The sequence below is a fragment of the Lonchura striata genome, chromosome 11 (assembly GCF_050655825.1).
Source record: "Lonchura striata isolate lonStrDom1 chromosome 11, ASM5065582v1, whole genome shotgun sequence".
NCBI classification, from domain to species: Eukaryota; Metazoa; Chordata; class Aves; order Passeriformes; family Estrildidae; genus Lonchura; species Lonchura striata.
Window position 1 is genome coordinate 21,920,990 of NC_140713.1, and position 19,047 is coordinate 21,940,036.

At 43.6% G+C, this 19,047-nt stretch overlaps 1 protein-coding gene across 3 annotated transcripts; it reads right to left on the minus strand.

Moving 5' to 3' along the window:
* Positions 1–610: 610 nt before the first annotated feature.
* On the minus strand, positions 611–19,030 carry MLYCD (malonyl-CoA decarboxylase). Of its 3 annotated transcripts, none has more exons than XM_021541236.3 (5): positions 17,788–19,030; positions 11,913–12,025; positions 10,670–10,826; positions 10,035–10,199; positions 611–1,969 (listed from the first exon to the last, which is right to left on the minus strand). In XM_021541236.3, exons 1-5 carry the CDS (start codon positions 18,466–18,468, stop codon positions 1,436–1,438), a joined length of 1,650 nt encoding a protein of 549 aa, XP_021396911.3. In that variant the 5' UTR covers positions 18,469–19,030; the 3' UTR covers positions 611–1,435. The 3 variants fall into 3 exon arrangements, with proteins under 3 accessions (XP_021396911.3, XP_021396912.3, XP_085446019.1); XM_021541237.3 differs by having other exon boundaries at positions 10,035–10,184; positions 17,788–18,281; XM_085589893.1 differs by lacking the exon at positions 611–1,969 and adding an exon at positions 5,314–7,768.
* Positions 19,031–19,047: the final 17 nt, after the last annotated feature.

The window sequence follows — 19,047 nt, forward strand, 5'->3', positions numbered from 1 at the left end:
GGCAGGTCTGGGAAATAACTGAAGTGTTAACAAAGCATTAGCTGCTTTGCTTTTCCTCCCTCATATGCTGCTATCATTTCATGTCACTGAACCAATTCTCATACAATTGTCTGAGGCTCCAAGTGGAAAAAACTCATTATCCTTCGAGTCCAGCTGTTAAGAATATGGGATTATGTTGTATTTCCATCTGCAATACAGCAGAAGCATTAGCTCTTTTTGAATTATGGCCAGGAGGATGCAGATTTAATTGCCCTCATAGCTCCTCCTGCTTCAAAATAAAACCATCTTTCACAACTATTGCATTTTCAGAACTCTCACTTGAAGTAAGTGACCTGGTTCCGTCAAACCTGAAGAGTTTAACAAAGAGAGGGTTCTCTTGCTCTATTCCTGCCAGCCAAGAATGCCTTGTATGTGTTTATACAAGCAGCTGAATTTCACCTTGAAACCTGAATTCTAAGGCAGTTGAGAGAGATCAGAAAGCCCCAGGGAATGGAGCCAAGCCCTGATCACTGTTAAAAACAGGAGTGTCCTGTAGTAACTGTGTGGTGAAACTGCTGTCAAGGAGGGTCACTAAGTGAACGAGGGAGATGCTGAAATCCACAAACCATGATTTATTGAGAAAATTTGTTTTATTGGTTTATAAATCACACCTACCTCTTTAAAAAAGCTCTTTATCAACTTAAAACATTACCAGAGCCAACATATAATATACATATTTAGAAATTCCTCACCTGATTCCCAAGTAACACTCTGGCTTGTTCTCCTCTCCTATCTGAACACTTCCTTATTGCTCATTAAATTTTAGCAGCCAAAACATGCAAATCTAACATAACATATCTGCTGTACTGAGATCTTGATTTTTGAACATTAATGTGAAGCTTTTCCACGCTCCAGCAAAGCAAGGGTTCAGTGAGTTTTAGATTTAAACAGGAAATAGAAGGAAATTTTACATGAGATTTTTCTGAAGGTGCAAAAGACAGATACTGTAGAAAAAAAACAACCGTATATTGCTGTTTTGATAATATATTTGACCCCAAATTTACCTTTATTCCAGGTACTTTGGTTCTCAACAATCTATAGCAGCATTTTGACAGAGAAGTACAGCTCCTTTCAAAAACAGCTTAAACAATTTCTTACCAACAGAACAACGTTGGCTCAGGTATTTTCCATTCAAGCTACCCCGGGGGCTGTACCTGATGAAGAGGATGTTACTCAACATATTAACACACAACTCCAACCCCTCTGCACACACCACAGGTGATTCAACCAGGTGGAGCACACGGCCTTTGAGCAAGACCCTGACAACCCAGGTAACCCTGAACAAATCTGTCCTACAAGGTGCATTCTGAGCAAAGTGGAGACACTGCAGGTGAGTACAGCTCTCTGCAGTGAGAACACTCATCCTGAGTGTTGCTGATGTGGACACCTACAACATCTACAGCTTGCTGTTCTGCTGGAACTGGGCCACCAAGGCCAGCACCTGCTCGGAGGCTCTGACCTGCTTGGAGCCCAGGTACAGGGCACTGTTGGAGGCTGTCTCCTCCAGGAAATACCTGTAGTTGACCATCATGCCACAGGAGGCCCCGATGCCCCTGGGGCTCGTGTCCCCCATCCAGTTGATCCTCCAGAGCACCGAGCCGTTCTGCAGGTGGAAATTGGCCACGGGGTTGAGGGCGTAACCTCGGTGCTTCTCCCCATACAAGTACCAGGCACAGAGTCTCATCAGGGGGGAATGCAGCACCTCACTCAGCTTCTCTGACCTCACCCACTCGTTGGTGTTCAAGAGTTTCTTTAGGGTGCTGCCGGTGGGGTCTCCTGTGATCTCAGAGATTTCCTGCCATTCAGATTCTGTAAAAAGTTCATTCCTTCCCTTTTCTTTTGTCTGGGAGGAGAGGAGACCAACGAGCCATTTTGTGAATCCTGGGATAGGTGAAAGTGTGGAAAAAGCTTCTATCTGAGGAAGTTCTTTCTGCAGACAAAAGGAGAGAAAAAGTAAATCGTGAGTTTGGTCATGATTGATACAGAGAAGTTTGAGTCAAAGGGCAGCTGATGGCCTTTGCTTTTTGGAAAGTCGAAACCAGGGACTCTGAGAAGGAACTGATACACATGGACACAAAAAAAGCGTAAAAAGTCCTCCTGGCAGTAACAGATCAGTGATGAGAAGGCACTGGGAGCACGCAGAAGATTTTAACACTGACTGAATCCATTCCTCACACACCATCTCTGTAAAAGTACTTTTGCAGTACTTAACACCACTGGCTTCTGCTGTTATCCTTTTACAGGCAGAAATAAACATAAAATCACAGGCTATAAAGAAGTGATTCTGAAGAGGTTTTTTTTTCTTTTTAATAGAAATGCAAGTTTGGAAAACCATTTAAATACTTTTTATTTTTCATATATAACTTTTTTTTATATCAAGGGCAGTTTATAATTTTAGTCTATTGTAAAATCAAGAAGTATTATATTTAGATTTTTATGGAAAGAACTATTTCCTGAAATTTGAATGAAGTCCTTTATAAAGGCCAGCTATCTTTAATGATATTCCCTAAACCAGCAAGAAATACAATGTGTGTGAATATTTTACTGCAAGTACAACACTTGTTTTAACCACGTAAAATTTCTTCTCTACTAATTTCTGATTAAACTTTGCTAACTATGAAATCATGTAAAGCAAAACATACATAAGGAAAACAGTGTTAGTTTTGGGGCTCACCAGTGTGAAGAGTAAAGTCACTGTCACTTGGAATGAACATAAAGTGGATCAGGCAACCCTCCTGGAGGAGTGGGGAGCCAAGGAACAGAGAGAAGACAGAGCTGAGCTGAAACCACCCCAGTGTTGGCTTAATTACTGTTCCAACAGAAGAAATGGTAAGAAGCAAGACATTCATCAACATTACAGAAGCATCTTAATGTCAGCAGAAAATTGTCTTTAAATGACTACAAATGGTGCTTTTTCTACCTCGAGGATGAGCGAGGTAACCATTAAAAAGCCATCAGGGCTCAGCTGGTGCTGCCAGGTTGTTTGAGCTGCAGCTCCTCCCTGCTGCTGAGCTCCACAGCTGCCACCTGCAGCCTGCTTCGGGAGGCTGCAGGGTCAGGGAGGCTGCAGGGTCAGGGAAGCTGCAGGGACAGGGATGCTGCAGGGTCAGGGAGGCTGCAGGGACAGGGATGCTGCAGGGTCAGGGAAGCTGCAGGGACAGGGATGCTGCAGGGACAGGGATGCTGCAATGACAGGGATGCTGCAGGGTCAGGGATGCTGCAGGGACAGGGATGCTGCAGGGCCAGGGATGCTGCAGGGCCAGGGATGCTGCAATGACAGGGATGCTGCAGGACCAGGGATGCTGCAGGGACAGGGATGCTGCAGGGTCAGGGATGCTGCAGGGCCAGGGATGCTGCAATGACAGGGATGCTGCAGGGCCAGGGATGCTGCAGGACCAGGGATGCTGCAGGGCCAGGGATGCTGCAATGACAGGGATGCTGCAGGACCAGGGATGCTGCAGGGACAGGGATGCTGCAGGGACAGGGATGCTGCAGGGTCAGGGATGCTGCAATGACAGGGATGCTGCAGGGTCAGGGATGCTGCAGGGTCAGGGATGCTGCAGGGTCAGGGATGCTGCAATGACAGGGATGCTGCAGGGCCAGGGATGCTGCAGGACCAGGGATGCTGCAGGGTCAGGGATGCTGCAGGACCAGGGATGCTGCAGGACCAGGGATGCTGCAATGACAGGGATGCTGCAGGGTCAGGGATGCTGCAGGGACAGGGATGCTGCAGGGACAGGGATGCTGCAGGGACAGGGATGCTGCAGGGTCAGGGATGCTGCAGGGACGGGGATGCTGCAGGACCAGGGATGCTGCAGGGACAGGGATGCTGCAGGGACAGGGATGCTGCAGGGACAGTGATGCTGCAGGGTCAGGGATGCTGCAATGACAGGGATGCTGCAGGACCAAGGATGCTGCAGCCAAGCACCATCTCTGATATTCACAACACCTCCTCCCTTCCCACAGAAGCTTCCCAAATATGGCCCTGCTGTCCTGTGCCTTCCAGCACTGTGACACACAGCCAGCCCTGCAGTCTGGTGACACAGCCAGGTCACCTGGCCTGAGCTGAAGCTCTTTGTTATTTATGTCAGCCTAAGAATCCTTCAGGGACCAGGCAGGGACAAGAAAAGCAGATCAAGTTACACCTTATCAAAGAAATACCTCATTTCATCTCCTTAGAGAACCAGATAAAGAAAACCAAGCACATTATTTTCTAAAAACATTCATTTCTGTATCTTATTGAACAAAACAGCGTTTTTGTCATCAGAGCTCCCAGGAGATCCTGACTGGGTCATGCTCACCACTGCTACAACAACCACACTCAGATAGTGAAATTTAGTAAAGAAGTAGAAAGTTTTTTCAGGTTTCCACTGAAAGACACGATGATATTTTATTTTTAAGAGTAATTCCAAAGCTGATGTCTTTAAAACCATCTGTGAAATCCAACCATCAGGTTACCTTGCATGTGCAATTCATAAAATTAAGAAGTTCCTTTACAGACATCTCTTACACTTTTGTTTTGCTCCAGAACAGAGCTGACAGGGTTCTGACACTCAGAACCCTATTATTGCTTCCATAGGGTACCAGTTCCAATCTCACCTCCCAGCCTGCAGAGCCTTGTGCAGCACCACGATGACAAAAGGGACAATGAATTATTTCCTCCCCTCTCCATGTGGTAATAACAACCTCTGCAAAGTTCCTAATGAAACAACTGACAGGGATTCCTGGGGACACTGACTGCTCCTTGGTCATCACCTGTTGCTATCAGACACAAACTGAGTACACAGAAGCTTGGGAAGTTCAAAAGAGAAAAAAAGCATATTTTATTTCTGACTTCCCAATATATAGAATTCCAAAAGTGAGAGTGGATTGGAGAATGAAATTGCCACTTCTCCAACCACACTGGTCAAACCAACAGCCCATCAATTCTCTCCTCCCACAAAGAAGAATGCTAAACAATCATTATTTACATGAACAGTGTGTGAGAACTCCAGTAGAGATATGTTAACATTATGAGAAGGCTAAAAAAGTTTTATGAGAACTTTAAAACTTTCAAAAGAACTATAAAACAAAACTTAACACTTTTAAAAATCAGGGCAATAATCACCCCTTTCAGGAGTGACCTGCTCACCAAGGCAGCCCCAAATACTTCACAGGAGGTTAGCAGCTCTTACTCTATTAAAAACACAAAATGGGAAATTGTGGGTTTTTTACTTTTCAGGACAGATAAGACATGGGAAAGTGACCCCATTTTGAAGGCACAGTACCAACTACTACATATCTGATAAAAGCTTTATTCAGAAGCTTATGTGAGGCATCCATTTCTCATGGAAAAATAAATACATGCACTGGAGTGAGCACATTTATGTTTTGCTAAATTCATGTGCTGGTTTCTAAGGCTATTGGTGGAGTTCCATTAATGTTTACTTTCCTGTCAGAAACCCACACACCATTAAGAAACAGCTGCTAGTTTTGGTTCGGGGTAGATTTCTGTTTGATTGTTACTTTTTGTTGTTGTTTTCTTTTTCCTTTCCTTGCAGAAAAGCACAGATTTCTCCCATTATCCGTATCTCATCTGAAACTGTCTTACACTCTGAAAGCTGCAGTCCAAGGTCACATTTTTCATCAATGAAATCAAAGCCTGTTTTGGAAATTATGATCACCCCAGGTCACCTAGATCAAATTAAGGTAGCAATTATCAACAGCCCAAGCAGAAAGCAAAAATCTGCCACCAATTGTTGAGCATTCTATTGAGTCACACAGCAGCTATCAGTTTTCTCCCTCAAATGCCACAGGCTATAAAATCCTAAGCAGTTTTCTCAAAGGCTTCAGCACAGTTATCTGTGTCTGTCATCTGCTGACTGAACTGCCATGATGTACCTTCTGCAGAGCCACAGACTGCTTAGAGTGGCTGTAAACACATTGGGAATTAAATGTCTGGCTAATGAGAAATCCATCCACCTCCTCCTTCACCAGCACCTATCAGCTTGCTAGAAATTATCTGCCTGCACTCACTTTGGGGTTTGTTTGGCTTTTTGTATATGGCTAAAATAGTTTCAAAATCTAATTCATTTCTGGGAACAACAGAAGCTTCAATTTCAGAAATACAGGAGATCATTTTTGGTGCCTGCTCCCTGCTTTATATACATTAATATAAACAAGAGAATACACAGAATGCCTACCCAGCCTATTCCCAGATTTGTAGAGGGAGAACTGGGATCAAAGTGGTATCAGTGGCCTAATGAATTCATCCCAAAATAATCCTGACAGGATATGCTCAGAAACAACAGAAGCCTGTACACAAACCCCTTCTATATTATCAGTGTGGGAAACTTTTGTCAAGAAACTGCCAAAAAAACAAATAACCTGCTCCTGTGAACAGCCCAGTTTCTCCCAGGATGTCCCTTGTTGGTGACACCAGGTCCAGTTCTGATCTCCAGATTATCCCCCTCCCCTTTTACCCAATTATACAGAACAATTCTTGTGGCAAATGACAAATTTTAATATCCAGGCAAAGGTTAAGGATTCCAACTGCAAACTGTGCACAGAGGGGAAACTGAGGACCCCATTTTGTGCCTCAACTTCATCCATCCTTCATCTGCTTAAATTAGGGAGAGCCAAAAGCAGCAGCCATCAATTTTTACCCAGTGCCTCAAACTAACAGTGCTCAGTGCTGTGGTGTGAAATCCTCATCAGTTTTCCCAACAATCCTAAGAAAAAACCCATTTTCAAGGAATGCTTTCAGGAGGGAATCAGTGCTTGGCTCCTTTGAAGGTGAGAAGTTCTGCCCCACACATGTTTAACAGAGTACATGACCAGTTCAGGGAAATTAGCAAGAAGATTTCTAAGAAATTAAATTCTACTTTAATTGTGTATTAATGAGATACTAAGGAGTATGGTACTAGCTGGATTTCCAGCCATCATTTTCTAGTTTAGATCAAGGTTTCAGTACAGTTTTTTGAAATTCTGTCAGATGAAGGCTTTGATTCAGAGGTGTTCTCAGCACACTCCTAACTTTGAGCATGTCTTTTCCTGGCCTAATGATACACATTCATGACAGGTCCAGTTTGGAGAGTTCCTCATGAAGAATCACAGCTGGGATTTCAGCTTGGAGGTTACAGTGGCACTTACAAGTAGAATTGTCAGAGCAGGTTACACTAAGGTGGAAGTCAGGTAAAGGATTTTTACTGGAGGATAAAAGAAGTTTTTAGAGCTTGGGACAACACAACTGAACCAGAATTTTGCAGATCAAACAGATGTCCCACAAAAGTTAATTAAAATTCAAGTTACAAAAGTGTCTTAATCATCAATTTAAATAAAATGAAAAACAAAATCCTCAACCCTTTCAAATAGTCTTTTCTTCCCAATGCATTTTATTACCAGTTAAATTAGAGTCTCAACTTCTGTAGCCTGGAACACTTGGTGATTTAGCAGCACTTGAAAAAAAAAGATTCATTTATTGCAAAGCCATGCAAAGGTGATATAAAAATCCTCTTCCTATCAGAGACCTCACCCATCTATTTTTACAAAGACTGCTGGACAGTGGCTTAATGAGATGTCATTTTTGACCCAGGACTTTTCTGCTGAGGCTGGATTGTTTCAACTGCTGTCACCAAGTCAACTCAGCACTCCTGTACACCATTTGTCCCTCCTGAAGCGACTGTAATTCTGCTCCCAAGAATTATGTCCAACCTGAATAGAGACAACCTTGGCAAGTCCTTTGCTGCACCTGAGCAGAGAGAAAGAGAGCACATGTGTGCAATTAATCCATAGGAAAAGGACTTCCAGAATTTTGGGAGCCAGGAAAAACAGGCTGCCAAGAGTATTTACTCATTGCATGCGCTGCCTTTGGCCTGAACAACTCTGATTTTGTAGAAATTCCACAGTGGAAGTATTTTAAAGCTGAAATACAGAGGGGTTTCTCTCCTCTGAGGGTGAGGTCCCCTGAGATGAACACAATGTTTGCAGCTGGAGCTGAACGAGGAGGCCTTGTAGGAGAGCAACAAACCATTGTGGGAACAACAGGACAATGATTTAGGGTCACTTCACAGATGCCAAACGTGCAGTGGGAGATGGTTCTTGCACCATTCGAGACAAACTCGAGGACAACACTTTGGAATGAAGGCAGAGAAAGTGTGAAGGAGGTGGAAGAACAGGAGAGAGAAAAATATGAACATCAAAGAGTGAAGACAAAACTATTAGAGAGCCACATCCCCAATGGATAAATGTTCCTGGATTATTCTTTCTATCTTCTTTAGCCCTAGAGTGGTTCCATTCCAAACAGGAATGGTGTAGGGGCAATACACAGAGGTTCTTGTACCTTTAATCTGTGCATACAGACTAGACACAAACACCTCAGTCCACGCCCAATTTGTCACACAATTTCCTACCAGCAGGTTTTTCACAACACCTTTAAGCAGTGTAGGAAATTTGAGTAGGAAGATCTCCACCTTTAGGCATTGCGTGGAAAGCACTCAAGTTTTCAATTTATTTAAGATTGAGGGATTAATTTTATGATTAAAATGTATTTAAAGGCATCTCAGCAAAGGGTTTCCTTTGATAAACACTGAAGAGGGGCTGGGTTTCAAACACTGAAATGTAAAAACTTTGCCATAAGTATAAATACAAAACACACTCTTCTGTTGGACACAGCAAATTTTAAAACCTGCATTAGGTTATCTAAGCATGATGTGTCCGTTTGCCTTTATAACTCACAACTTTGCTGGTGTTGCAAGCAATTAGTGATGGACAGATACAATGTCAATAGGGTTATTTTATGAGAGCGACTCAATTATCCAGAAATTATTTTTTAGATGTGAAAGCAGATAACTGCATGAATTTATTCCAATTTCCCCTCAGTCAAGATCAGACAGATGGCATGGCCTAATTATACCTGGACTACTGCAATTTCAACAATTAATCTAAAAACCATTCCAAAAGCAAGAAGCAACAAAATTCAGCCAAAATATCCATTAAAAATAAAATAAAAAAACAAAACTACTTCAGGGCAGCCAGCTATGATTCAGCAATTAAATAATCTATAATTTTCTGGAAGTAGAAGTTTAGAGCATCCAATTTCAAGATATTTTAAGTAGAACTGAAGTTCTAAATCACAGACAGTTTTCCAGACATCGTTACTAATCCAGATGTGAAACAATGAATATAAACACACAAGTAGTGATCATTACTTTTAAGTGGTGGATTTGTCAGCAATTTAAGTAGTAAAGACTGTTAAATAAAATAATGTTCTCAGTGCTGGAATGTGACTAGCTCTCTCACACCACTCTGTACATGAATTTTCATTCCTTTCTCCAGTTGCTTGGGAGAAAGTTCTCCAAGTAATAAAGCTATTAATAATTCCTTAGTCTGCAATGATATTATTTAAATTCACAGAACTGACTGGCAGAGAGTAAAAGATTCTTTAGACTTTTAAGACATTTTCTTTACTATACTTCAAGACATACCAGAGCAAAGAAATCTCTCTCCTTTTTATTTTTCTCAATAGATGTATTCAGGGCACACACGCACACTGCATAAATAACCAGTGGCAATTCAATATAACAAACAAAGCAATGAACTCATTAATGACCAGGAAGCGTTTGTGTTCCTGGAGCAGCTGTAAGATTTTGGAAAAGGCACTGTCAGGTACTTTGAAGAGATAATATCTTGATCAGGCTCTTCCCTCTCAGCTGAGAGGCAGCTGAATTGTATCAGAGCAGAACAAGGCTGTGCCAAAGCCACCTTCAACAGAAATGTTCCCATTTGACTTCAGGCACCCACACAAGGAATTGACACAGAACATGTCACTGTGGAATACAATCTACATCTGGCAGACATCAGCCAAGAGCAGGAAATGCTCTTCCAGCCCTGCACATCTCCAAAGGCTGCTCAGGGAGCAAGTTCCAAATGCAGGGAAAGCCCCAGCAGCTCCTGGGCTGAGCAGTGGCATGAATTGGGAACTAAACCATGCAGGGCAAACACCCTGGCACACCCACCTGCAGCTCTTTGACAACTCTTTTGATGAGGTGAGTCCCAAGTTCCACCCCCTGCAGGCCCTGCTGAGTCAAACTGATGGAGTAGAAAATTGCTGTTGTGATTTTGTCTGTATCTTCTGTCTCTAAAGGTGGCACTTCTTTCACTATGGCCTGGGAAAATAAGGATTCAAAATAAAAAAATGTTAATAATCGTTCTTATCAGCATTATGAGATTTTTCTTTTTAACTTTTAAATGTATTAATACTTTTCCCCACTGTTTTATTCATTAACAATAAAAATCTGATAAAAAACTAGGAAGAGCTGCTTATTCATTAGTAAGTGCAGAGAAAAATTGTAATATGGTCTAAAGTTTTCAGAAGTAATTGCAACAACTTTGAAATGTTAGCCTCATTTTCTCTAGATATTTCTTATCTTTTCTTATTCTTCTTGCTCTCCAGCAAACCCTCAAAATTTCAATTTACATAATACACAAGACAGACAAAATACCCCTGTAATTTTTTACGAGCTAATTCTCTCATCTCTTAAAAGATTAAACGAAAGCAAAAATTGCCAAATTAGAGGGAATTGTGGCTTTTTAAAGAGGCACACTGCAATTTGAGCACTTTGCTGTGTACTAAGTGCCTCGGTGGCTGTACCTGGATGCTGCTGGAGATGTCACTGGTTAGTGCCACGTGCAGGACAATCAGTGGCTCTCCTGGGATGGCACAGTGAGAGAAGAAGTAGCACCTTCTGTAGGCACCAACTCGACGCTTCATATCAACCCAGTTTCTGACAGGGTGCACAGCTTCAGAACTCAAGGAGGAAATTGAAAAATAAAATTACTATTATATATTAGTAATTTTTTTGTCATCATTATCATCATCATCATCGTTATTATAATTTCATTGAAAATAGAGGTTAGCTGCCCGACAAGCTCAGTGCTTTTCCCACTGATGTCAGTGACAAAACTTTCCAAGCAATAAACAAGAATCAGGATGTGAAAAATGTAAAATTGGCAGCAAGCTGTGCCAAAGTGGATTGTAAAGGAATATTGCACGCCCACTCACTAGTGGGTTTGCCAAATTATCTCAAAAAGTAATTAAATATTACTAATTATTTTTATTTGGAAAATTCAGCTTGTACATGTTCTCTTTGCCTCATCAACACTTGACTAACATACTTTCAGAACATCCTAGAGATTATTTTTTTCTTCAAGATTTTATACAAGGTGGCCCATCACATAATGTGGTAATTTTCAACTTCTTCACAACTTTGATTGACAGAAATTCAGAAATCAGTGTTGTAGATTCACAAATCAAAGTTGTAGATTCATTAATCAGTGCTACAGATTCAGACATCAATGACGTAGGTTCAGAAATCAATGTTACAGATGTAGGTTAAGAAATCAATGTTGTAGGTTCAGAAATCAATGTTACAGATTCAGAAATCAATGTTGTAGGTTCAGAAATCAATGTTGCAAGTTCAGAAATCAATGTTACAAATTCAAAAATCAGTCTTGTAGAGAACACTTTATAAAACCCAAGGTGTTTCCTTCACATGTAGCTTACAGGTGATCCTGAGCATCTCACCACTTCCAGCCAAAAGCACTGCAGCACCTCTGGGAATGTGGGAAGAGTAACTGAGAAAGTTGGAAGGAAAGACAGCACTCTACCAGTGCAGTGTGGGAGCTATAGGATCAAATTATGGCACAAATTATCCCCTTACTCTTTACTTCAATTCGTTTCTAAATTGGGCTCTACAGCGTGTTAATGCAAATATTTCATAATCATACTTTGCCTTCAGCCCAGAAAAGCAGAGTCTTGAAAACAGGGAATCTCTGCAGTCCCAAGCATTCCATCACCTCTTCATCAAGGACTCCTTCCAGCCTTCAGCACTTACTCACTAATTTTCTGGAGCACTTCACAAGGTGACTGCCAGGTGACCCGCTCCAGGTTGAGGAATCCCGTGCAGAACCACTCTGAGAGCATGTTCTTGAGAACTCCATTCATCTCCTGTAACAGAGCAAAGATGGAAGGAGCTGCTGAAAAGCAAGGTAAAACATGGAAATGGGAGTAAAGACCACCTTGACTCCAACCACAACATGGGAGCTTAAAGGAGACTCATAGATCTGATTTAGAAGATTAATCACAAATAGTCCAGGAATCAACCAGGAAAATCCTTGAAGGGATTGTCTGCAGTGCAAGCAGGGACAGGGAAGATCAGGCAAAACACTGTGGGCAAAAAGCAGACAATGGGTAGAAGGTTTTGAGCAGACTTGCCCACAAGGCTGCAGTCTCACAGTAGCTCAGATTTCAATACCATGGAAATATCTTCCAACAGGATGCAGACAGAATTTTTCTTCTCTAAAAACATGAAAATATTTGAGCAAGAAAAATAAAACTCAGCAGCATAAGACAATAGAACTGAAAAATCAAACCAGCTTTGGAATAGGGTGAGATGAAACCCAACTGCAATGTCAAACCCTTTCATTGTCATAGTGGTTCATAGTAAGTGATTTTTATATTCCCTACCAGTTTCCTGCTGCCTGTATTATTAAAGATTTCCTGTCTAAATTTATTTGAATTTAACAAGTATTCTTGAACTCAGCACAGCATGAATATCCCTAAAAGAGATTCCAGAGCTTGTTCTGCTTTCTTCCATTTGCCTTGTACACAAGACAGTGTGATGCCAACTTATCAGAAACCTGGGCTTACCTGAAACTAACTTAAATAACATTTACTTCAAAACAAAAACTCCTTTCATTCAAACTTTCATTAAATAGCTACTGCTGCACATAGATGAGACAAAAATTAAGCTCCAATGTACTTTAGCTTGCTACATTAAAGAAAAACAACTGGAAAAAAGATATAAATCTAATCAGAAAATGTAAAATATTTTTCCTAAATTCAGATGTAGTCTCAGGACTGTCATAAAAAGTAAAACTATTTCCTATTATAACCTAACCAAGATGAAAGTTGCATAGGTACTTGTCAAAAGACAAATATCAAACCAGGTTTCTGCTGGCCAAAGTAACTGCTACAAGTATTCCAAGAATGAAAAAAGAACAGGTTTATTCCTTAACATACAAAAAAAAAAAAAATCAAACCCAGATGAAACAGCCATTCATCTGCATAGAACAATTCTGTCCTCCATGGTAGTTTGTTTCTCAATACCTTTTTTTTAAACAAATATATTCTGATTGGTTTGTTTATTCTGACTTTAATAACCTTGTGAATTCTTCTTTCTGAACAGCTCTGAAATTTTTAGATAATAGCCATAAATCACTTTGGTCAAATATCCCACAGTATAGTGGAAGTCTCCAGACATTGCAGGATTATTTGGCTTGTTTTCTTTTGCAGGGGCACACTGTAAACCAGAAAAACAAGCTGGAGTTGTGAGATGTGGGTGCAAAGGAACAGATTCTGCAGGCTCTCTTGCCACCCACGTGCTTTTGGAACAGCAGTTCAGCTGCAGTGCAGCAGGCAGAGAGGGAAGGGGATGGAAGCATTTCCTCCTGCTGCTCTGCAGCTCCTGAGACACAGGATGAGCCCAGGACAGTGGGAAGCACTGCATTTCCTCCTGCTGCCCTGCAGCTCCTGCAGACACAGGATGAGTTCAGGACAGTGGGAAGCACTGCATTTCCTCCTGCTGCTCTGCAGCTCCTGAGACACAGGATGAGCTCAGGACAGTGGGAAGCACTGCATTTCCTCCTGCTGCCCTGCAGCTCCTGCAGACACAGGATGAGTTCAGGACAGTGGGAAGCACTGCATTTCCTCCTGCTGCTCTGCAGCTCCTGAGACACAGGGATCAGGATGAGTTCAGGACAGTGGGAAGCACTGCATTTCCTCCTGCTGCTCTGCAGCTCCTGAGACACAGGATGAGCTCAGGACAGTGGGAAGCACTGCATTTCCTCCTGCTGCTCTGCAGCTCCTGCAGACACAGGATGAGCTCAGGACAGTGGGAAGCACTGCATTTCCTCCTGCTGCTCTGCAGCTCCTGCAGACACAGGGATCAGGATGAGCTCAGGACAGTGGGAAGCACTGCATTTCCTCCTGCTGCTCTGCAGCTCCTGAGACACAGGGATCAGGATGAGCTCAGGACAGTGGGAAGCACTGCATTTCCTCCTGCTGCTCTGCAGCTCCTGAGACACAGGGATCAGGATGAGTTCAGGACAGTGGGAAGCACTGCATTTCCTCCTGCTGCTCTGCAGCTCCTGAGACACAGGGATCAGGATGAGCTCAGGACAGTGGGAAGCACTGCAGTCATGAGTTCTGCTCCTCTGAAGGTTTAGCAAGGCATGCCAATGGAACTGAGGGCAGTTTCCATTACACAACTGCTGCAGCTCCAGGGTGCAGCTGGACAAAAGCAATGCAGCTGTAAACAAAGAAGGTGGAGCACCTTTTGGGGAGAAAGAAATATTCTTTATGGGAAATTACAAGTCAAACAAGCTGTCAGTTGTGAGTAATAAAGTTTTATAAAACAACAGGGCACTGTGCAAGAATTTGAATGGCTCCAGGTGGAAAGGACCTGCCACTACCACTGAGTCCAACCCCAGCTGGGCCTGGAGAACAGGACACAGGGAATGGCTTCAGACTGAAAGAGAGCAGGTTGAGATGGGATATTGGGAATAAATTGTTCTCTGAGAGGGTTCCCTGAGAGGCACAGGTTCCCCAGAGAGGCTGTGGATTCCCCATCCCTGGAATGTCCCAGGCCAAGGTGGACAGGGCTTGGAGCACCCTGGGACAGTGGGAGGTGTCCCTGCCCAGGGCAGGGGTGGCACTGGATAAGGTCCTTTCCAACCCAAACCCTTCCAGAATTCCAAGATTCTGTGCTGACAAAACTTTTCAGTGCAGAAAGACATCAAAGTTTTCACTATCCAAAACTGTGTTTAATTCATCTAAACAAGATTCTTTTGTTTAATATCTCAGTGTACAGGACATTTCCAAAAAGCTTCACTGCAACAAGGCCAGGCTCAAGTTTGGGTCTCTTATTTTGCAGATTTAGTGGCAGGTTCTCTTATTTTGTAAATTTAGTGGTATGTAAATTCTTATTTTCATTTCTGAGGCCTTTTTAGTCATAAAAATTACATCTGCAACACTTCATTAGAAAGAAAAGCAAACACATTCATTATTCAGCATCCAAGTCTTAAATTTGAGCAATAAGACATACTCAGATTATTATTTCAAATTACCAGCTATACTTCAATTTCTGCTAGCCAAGTTTAATAAATTGTGGTTATTTTTTTCTCGTTCCATGTTCTTGCTACGAGACAGCAAATTACAGCCTTTTTAATCTTCACATCAAGTACCTATTTCTGGGATAACAAATTGGAAAACTCTTATGAAAACCTCCAATTCATTATTTTTTATTAAGAAGAAATGCTTCTCTGATGAGGGAACTATTTCACTTTCCCTCTCAAACTAGTAAATAAAATACCCATCACAAGAGTTGGAATGTTTGAAGTTTTCAACTTGATTTATTTAATTTGGGACTTTGAAATACTTGGCAATACCAGAGTAGATCTGTGCTGGGGGGGTTGATTTGGTTTGTTTTGGGTGGGGTTTCAGGGATTTTTTTTTTTTCTGTTGTTTTTCTTTTTTTGTTTTGCCCCACAAATTACCTTCAGAATTTACACAGAGAATATTCCCGGTGAGATACTGGAAGAATATGCCCACCAGCAAACCAGGATTCAATAGTGACACCAATTAAAGGGGACTGCTTTCTGCTTTTTTATTGCTAATAGTAATTACTGCAATGCTAATGGCAGTACTGAAAACTCTCCTGGCTCTTGTGGTTTATATTATTTGACATATTAAAAGTAAAAACATTATTTCTCCCCCCCCCCTATTTCTGGTCATTTGGACAATGCATAAATTGTGCTCAAGCACTTTCAAGTGACTTAATCACGTAAATATGATATTTTACTGATATTTGTTGAACAAACACAAAATAGAAATCATACATCACCCAATATCTAAGCAGTCTGAGCTGCTTTTATGCTGATAGTGCTGAGAAAATAGAAAAATATTTCATATTTACAACACAGCAATAGGCAATCCCAGTTTTAATAGGTCCTTCAAATTACAAAGTAAAAACTAAGGACTGACTAAGACATATTTTAGATAGCTTGAGCAAAACCAAAATCCCAGGAGGCCACATAATACATTCTGTAATTCTCCACCAGCATCAAGGAGATCCATTTAATTTTATTCCCACATTTCCTTGTCAGTGCAGACACAAATATACAGAGGTTGTAAAACTCTTGTTGCACATTTGTCTTTCTGTTAGACTTGAAATCAACTCTGCACTAATGAAATGGCTACATGGGACTTTTGATAGGCAAATACCAAACACTTTTTTATGGACAAACTTTTAACAATGATGGTGCTTCTTTTTCTTTCCACTAGATCAACACAAGACCAACATTACAAATACACTCCAACCACTGCTTAATTATGGAAGGAGCTTTATAGATAAATCCATTTGACAAAAATGCTCTCTTTTTCATTATCTTTTGCCAGCAACTTGGACTTTTCACTGAATTTTTCTAAATCATATGGAAAGATGAAGAATATTTTAAAAGCAACCATTGGATGATTTGCTACCTAAGGTCATAATGTTGTGAATTTTTCACCAGAGTCGTATTTCAAGGGCTGAAATAAGCAAAGTGAAGTAAGCAAGCAAAATGTAACAAATCTCAAGAGGAAAATGCTGGCACAGGAAAAGTAAAATGTTGCAGGTGAGTGGGTTCTGAACAGCAAGAGGAAGAAACATATTTTCAGCAAATTTCACTCTGTGCATTGCAGGAACTCATCAGAAATTCAACTGTTTATAAGGACAGTGGAAAATCAGTGTCCTGTGGTGAAGAGAAGGAACAGAACACATGAAAAGAACATAGAGAGATGACAAAAATTAAAACATCACCATGAAAAATAATCAAGCTGAGTTCTGCTGTAAATTAACTTTTAAAACAATGTGTTTGTGTGCCAGCACTTCCCAGTGCCACTCTATTGCTTCATAGCAGGGGCCACTTCCTGAGTGCCAGCACAGGCAGCTCCCTCTGCTGCCATGGCCTGGGGAAAGGTTCACTCGTGTCCCTCCAGAGAATTATGGATTATTTCTGTTGGAAAACTCCATCCAGTCCAGCCTTTGACCATCATCACCTTGTCCACCCGACCATGGCACTAAGTGCCATACGCAGTGGTTTTTTGAACGTCTCCAAGGAGGGGGACTCCAGCACCTCTCTGGTTCTGTTCCAGTGTTTCATCTCCCTTTGTGTGAAGAAATTCTCACTGATGTCCTGCTTCTGTTCCAGTGTTTAATGTCCCTTTGTGTGAAGAAATTCTACTGATGTCCTGCTTCTGTTCCAATGTTTAATCTCCCCTTGTGTGAAGAAATTCTCACTGATGTCCAAGCTGAGCCTGTCCTGGCCCCGCCTGGGGTCGTTCCCTCTCCTCCTGTCCCATTCCCTGGGAGAAATCCCGACCCCCTGGCTGTCCCCTCCTGTCAGGAGTTGTGCAGAACCACAGGTTCCTCCCTGAGCTCCTTTTCTCCAGGCTCCTTTTCCCAGCTCGCTCAGCTGCTCTTCATCCAACCTGGCCTCTAGACCCACTCCAGCACTCCAATGTCCTCCCCGAACTGAGGCAAGTCCCCACAAAGCCCCATCAGCGAACTGCCTTCCCTGGGCTGCTTCCCAGCTTAACAGGAGCAGGAAAAGCCCCACAGCGCATCCCCCCCACCACCCTCCCTCAGAGGCACCCGGGCCAGCCCTCACCTTGACGTGGGGCCCATCCACCGCCTTGCTGGCCAGCCCCTCCATCAGGTCGGCCCGGAGCTCCACGAGGAAGCGCAGCCCGCCCTCCAGGCGGCCCAGCTGCTGGAAGAGGCCGCGGTACTGCGGGCTCAGGTAGTAGCGGAGCCGGTCCTCGGCCTGCAGCAGCGCCCCGGGCTCCCTGCGCTGCTCGCGGGCCTGCAGCACCTTGGCGGCGGCCTCGGCCACCCGCCCGTGCTCCACGCCGAAGTCGCGGGCCAGGCGGCTGAGGAGCTCGGCGCGGGGCGGCCCGGGCTGCAGCGCGCGGTAGAAGCGCACGAACTCCGCGCCGCGCAGCTCGGCGGGCGGCGGCGCCTTCTCCTTGGTCTCGTAGGGCGGCAGCGGCGGCACCGAGCGGCGCAGCAGCTCCTCCATGCCCGGGGCAGCGCCCGACGAGAGGCGGCGCGGGCCCCGCGCGGCCCAGAGCAGCGGCCGCGGCCGCAGCCGCCTCATCCCGCACAGCGCCGCAGGCCGCGCCGCCGCCCGCCGCGCCGCTCCGCGCGCGCTGATTGGCCGAGAGCGAAGACTGACAGCGCGCCCGGCCAATGGGAAGTGAGGAAAGCGCGGCGGGGCTGGGGGTGTGTGAGGGGTGTGTCGGCCGCCATGTTGAGGGTGGCGAGCAGAGGTCACGGGCGGGTTCCTCATGGTGGCCCGGGGATCTCCCGGCACCGCCGGGCTGCACTTTGCAACCACGGAGTCGTATCTGACACAGGGCCAGGCCAGGGTCGGGTTGCACGTTAGGAGAAATTTCCTCACGGAAAGAGTGGTTGGACTGTGGCGGTGGAGTCACCTCCCGGGAGGGGGCATTTGGTGCCGCGGTCTGGTGGAGAAGTTGATATTCGGTCACAAGTTGAACTTGATGATCTCAGAGGTCCTTTCCAACCTAATTGATTCTGTGAATCATTAAGATTGGAAGAGGCCTTTAGGATCACGCAGTCCAAGTGCTCACCCAGCGCTACCACTGTAACCCTTAAACCACAGCAACAAATGCCAGATGCAGAGATCCAAACTTCTCCAGGATGGTGACTCCACCAGCTCCCTGGGCAGCCTGACCTCCCAGCCAATGCGTAAATCATTTTCAAATACCTAATCTGAGTCGGTTTATGACCTTACACTGTTCACTGTGGCTCCTGTATTTCCTGCTGGGGTGTGCTGTGTTTGTGGAGCACCCCGGCTTGCACAACTCCAAAATAAATAATTCATGTGTGTCTCGAGCGTGTCAGT

What these genes read in the sequence shown, in the direction of transcription:
- MLYCD (XM_021541236.3), bottom strand. Translation starts at nt 18,468, where the DNA reads ATGAGGAACCCGCCCGTGACCTCTGCTCGCCACCCTCAACATGGCGGC. An exon ending in GTGCTCCAGAAAATTAGTGA is followed by an intron (nt 10,827 to 11,912) that starts GTAAGTGCTGAA and finishes TTCCTCCTTGAG; the next exon opens with TTCTGAAGCTGTGCACCCTG. An exon ending in ACATCTCCAGCAGCATCCAG is followed by an intron (nt 10,200 to 10,669) that starts GTACAGCCACCG and finishes TTTTATTTTGAA; the next exon opens with TCCTTATTTTCCCAGGCCAT.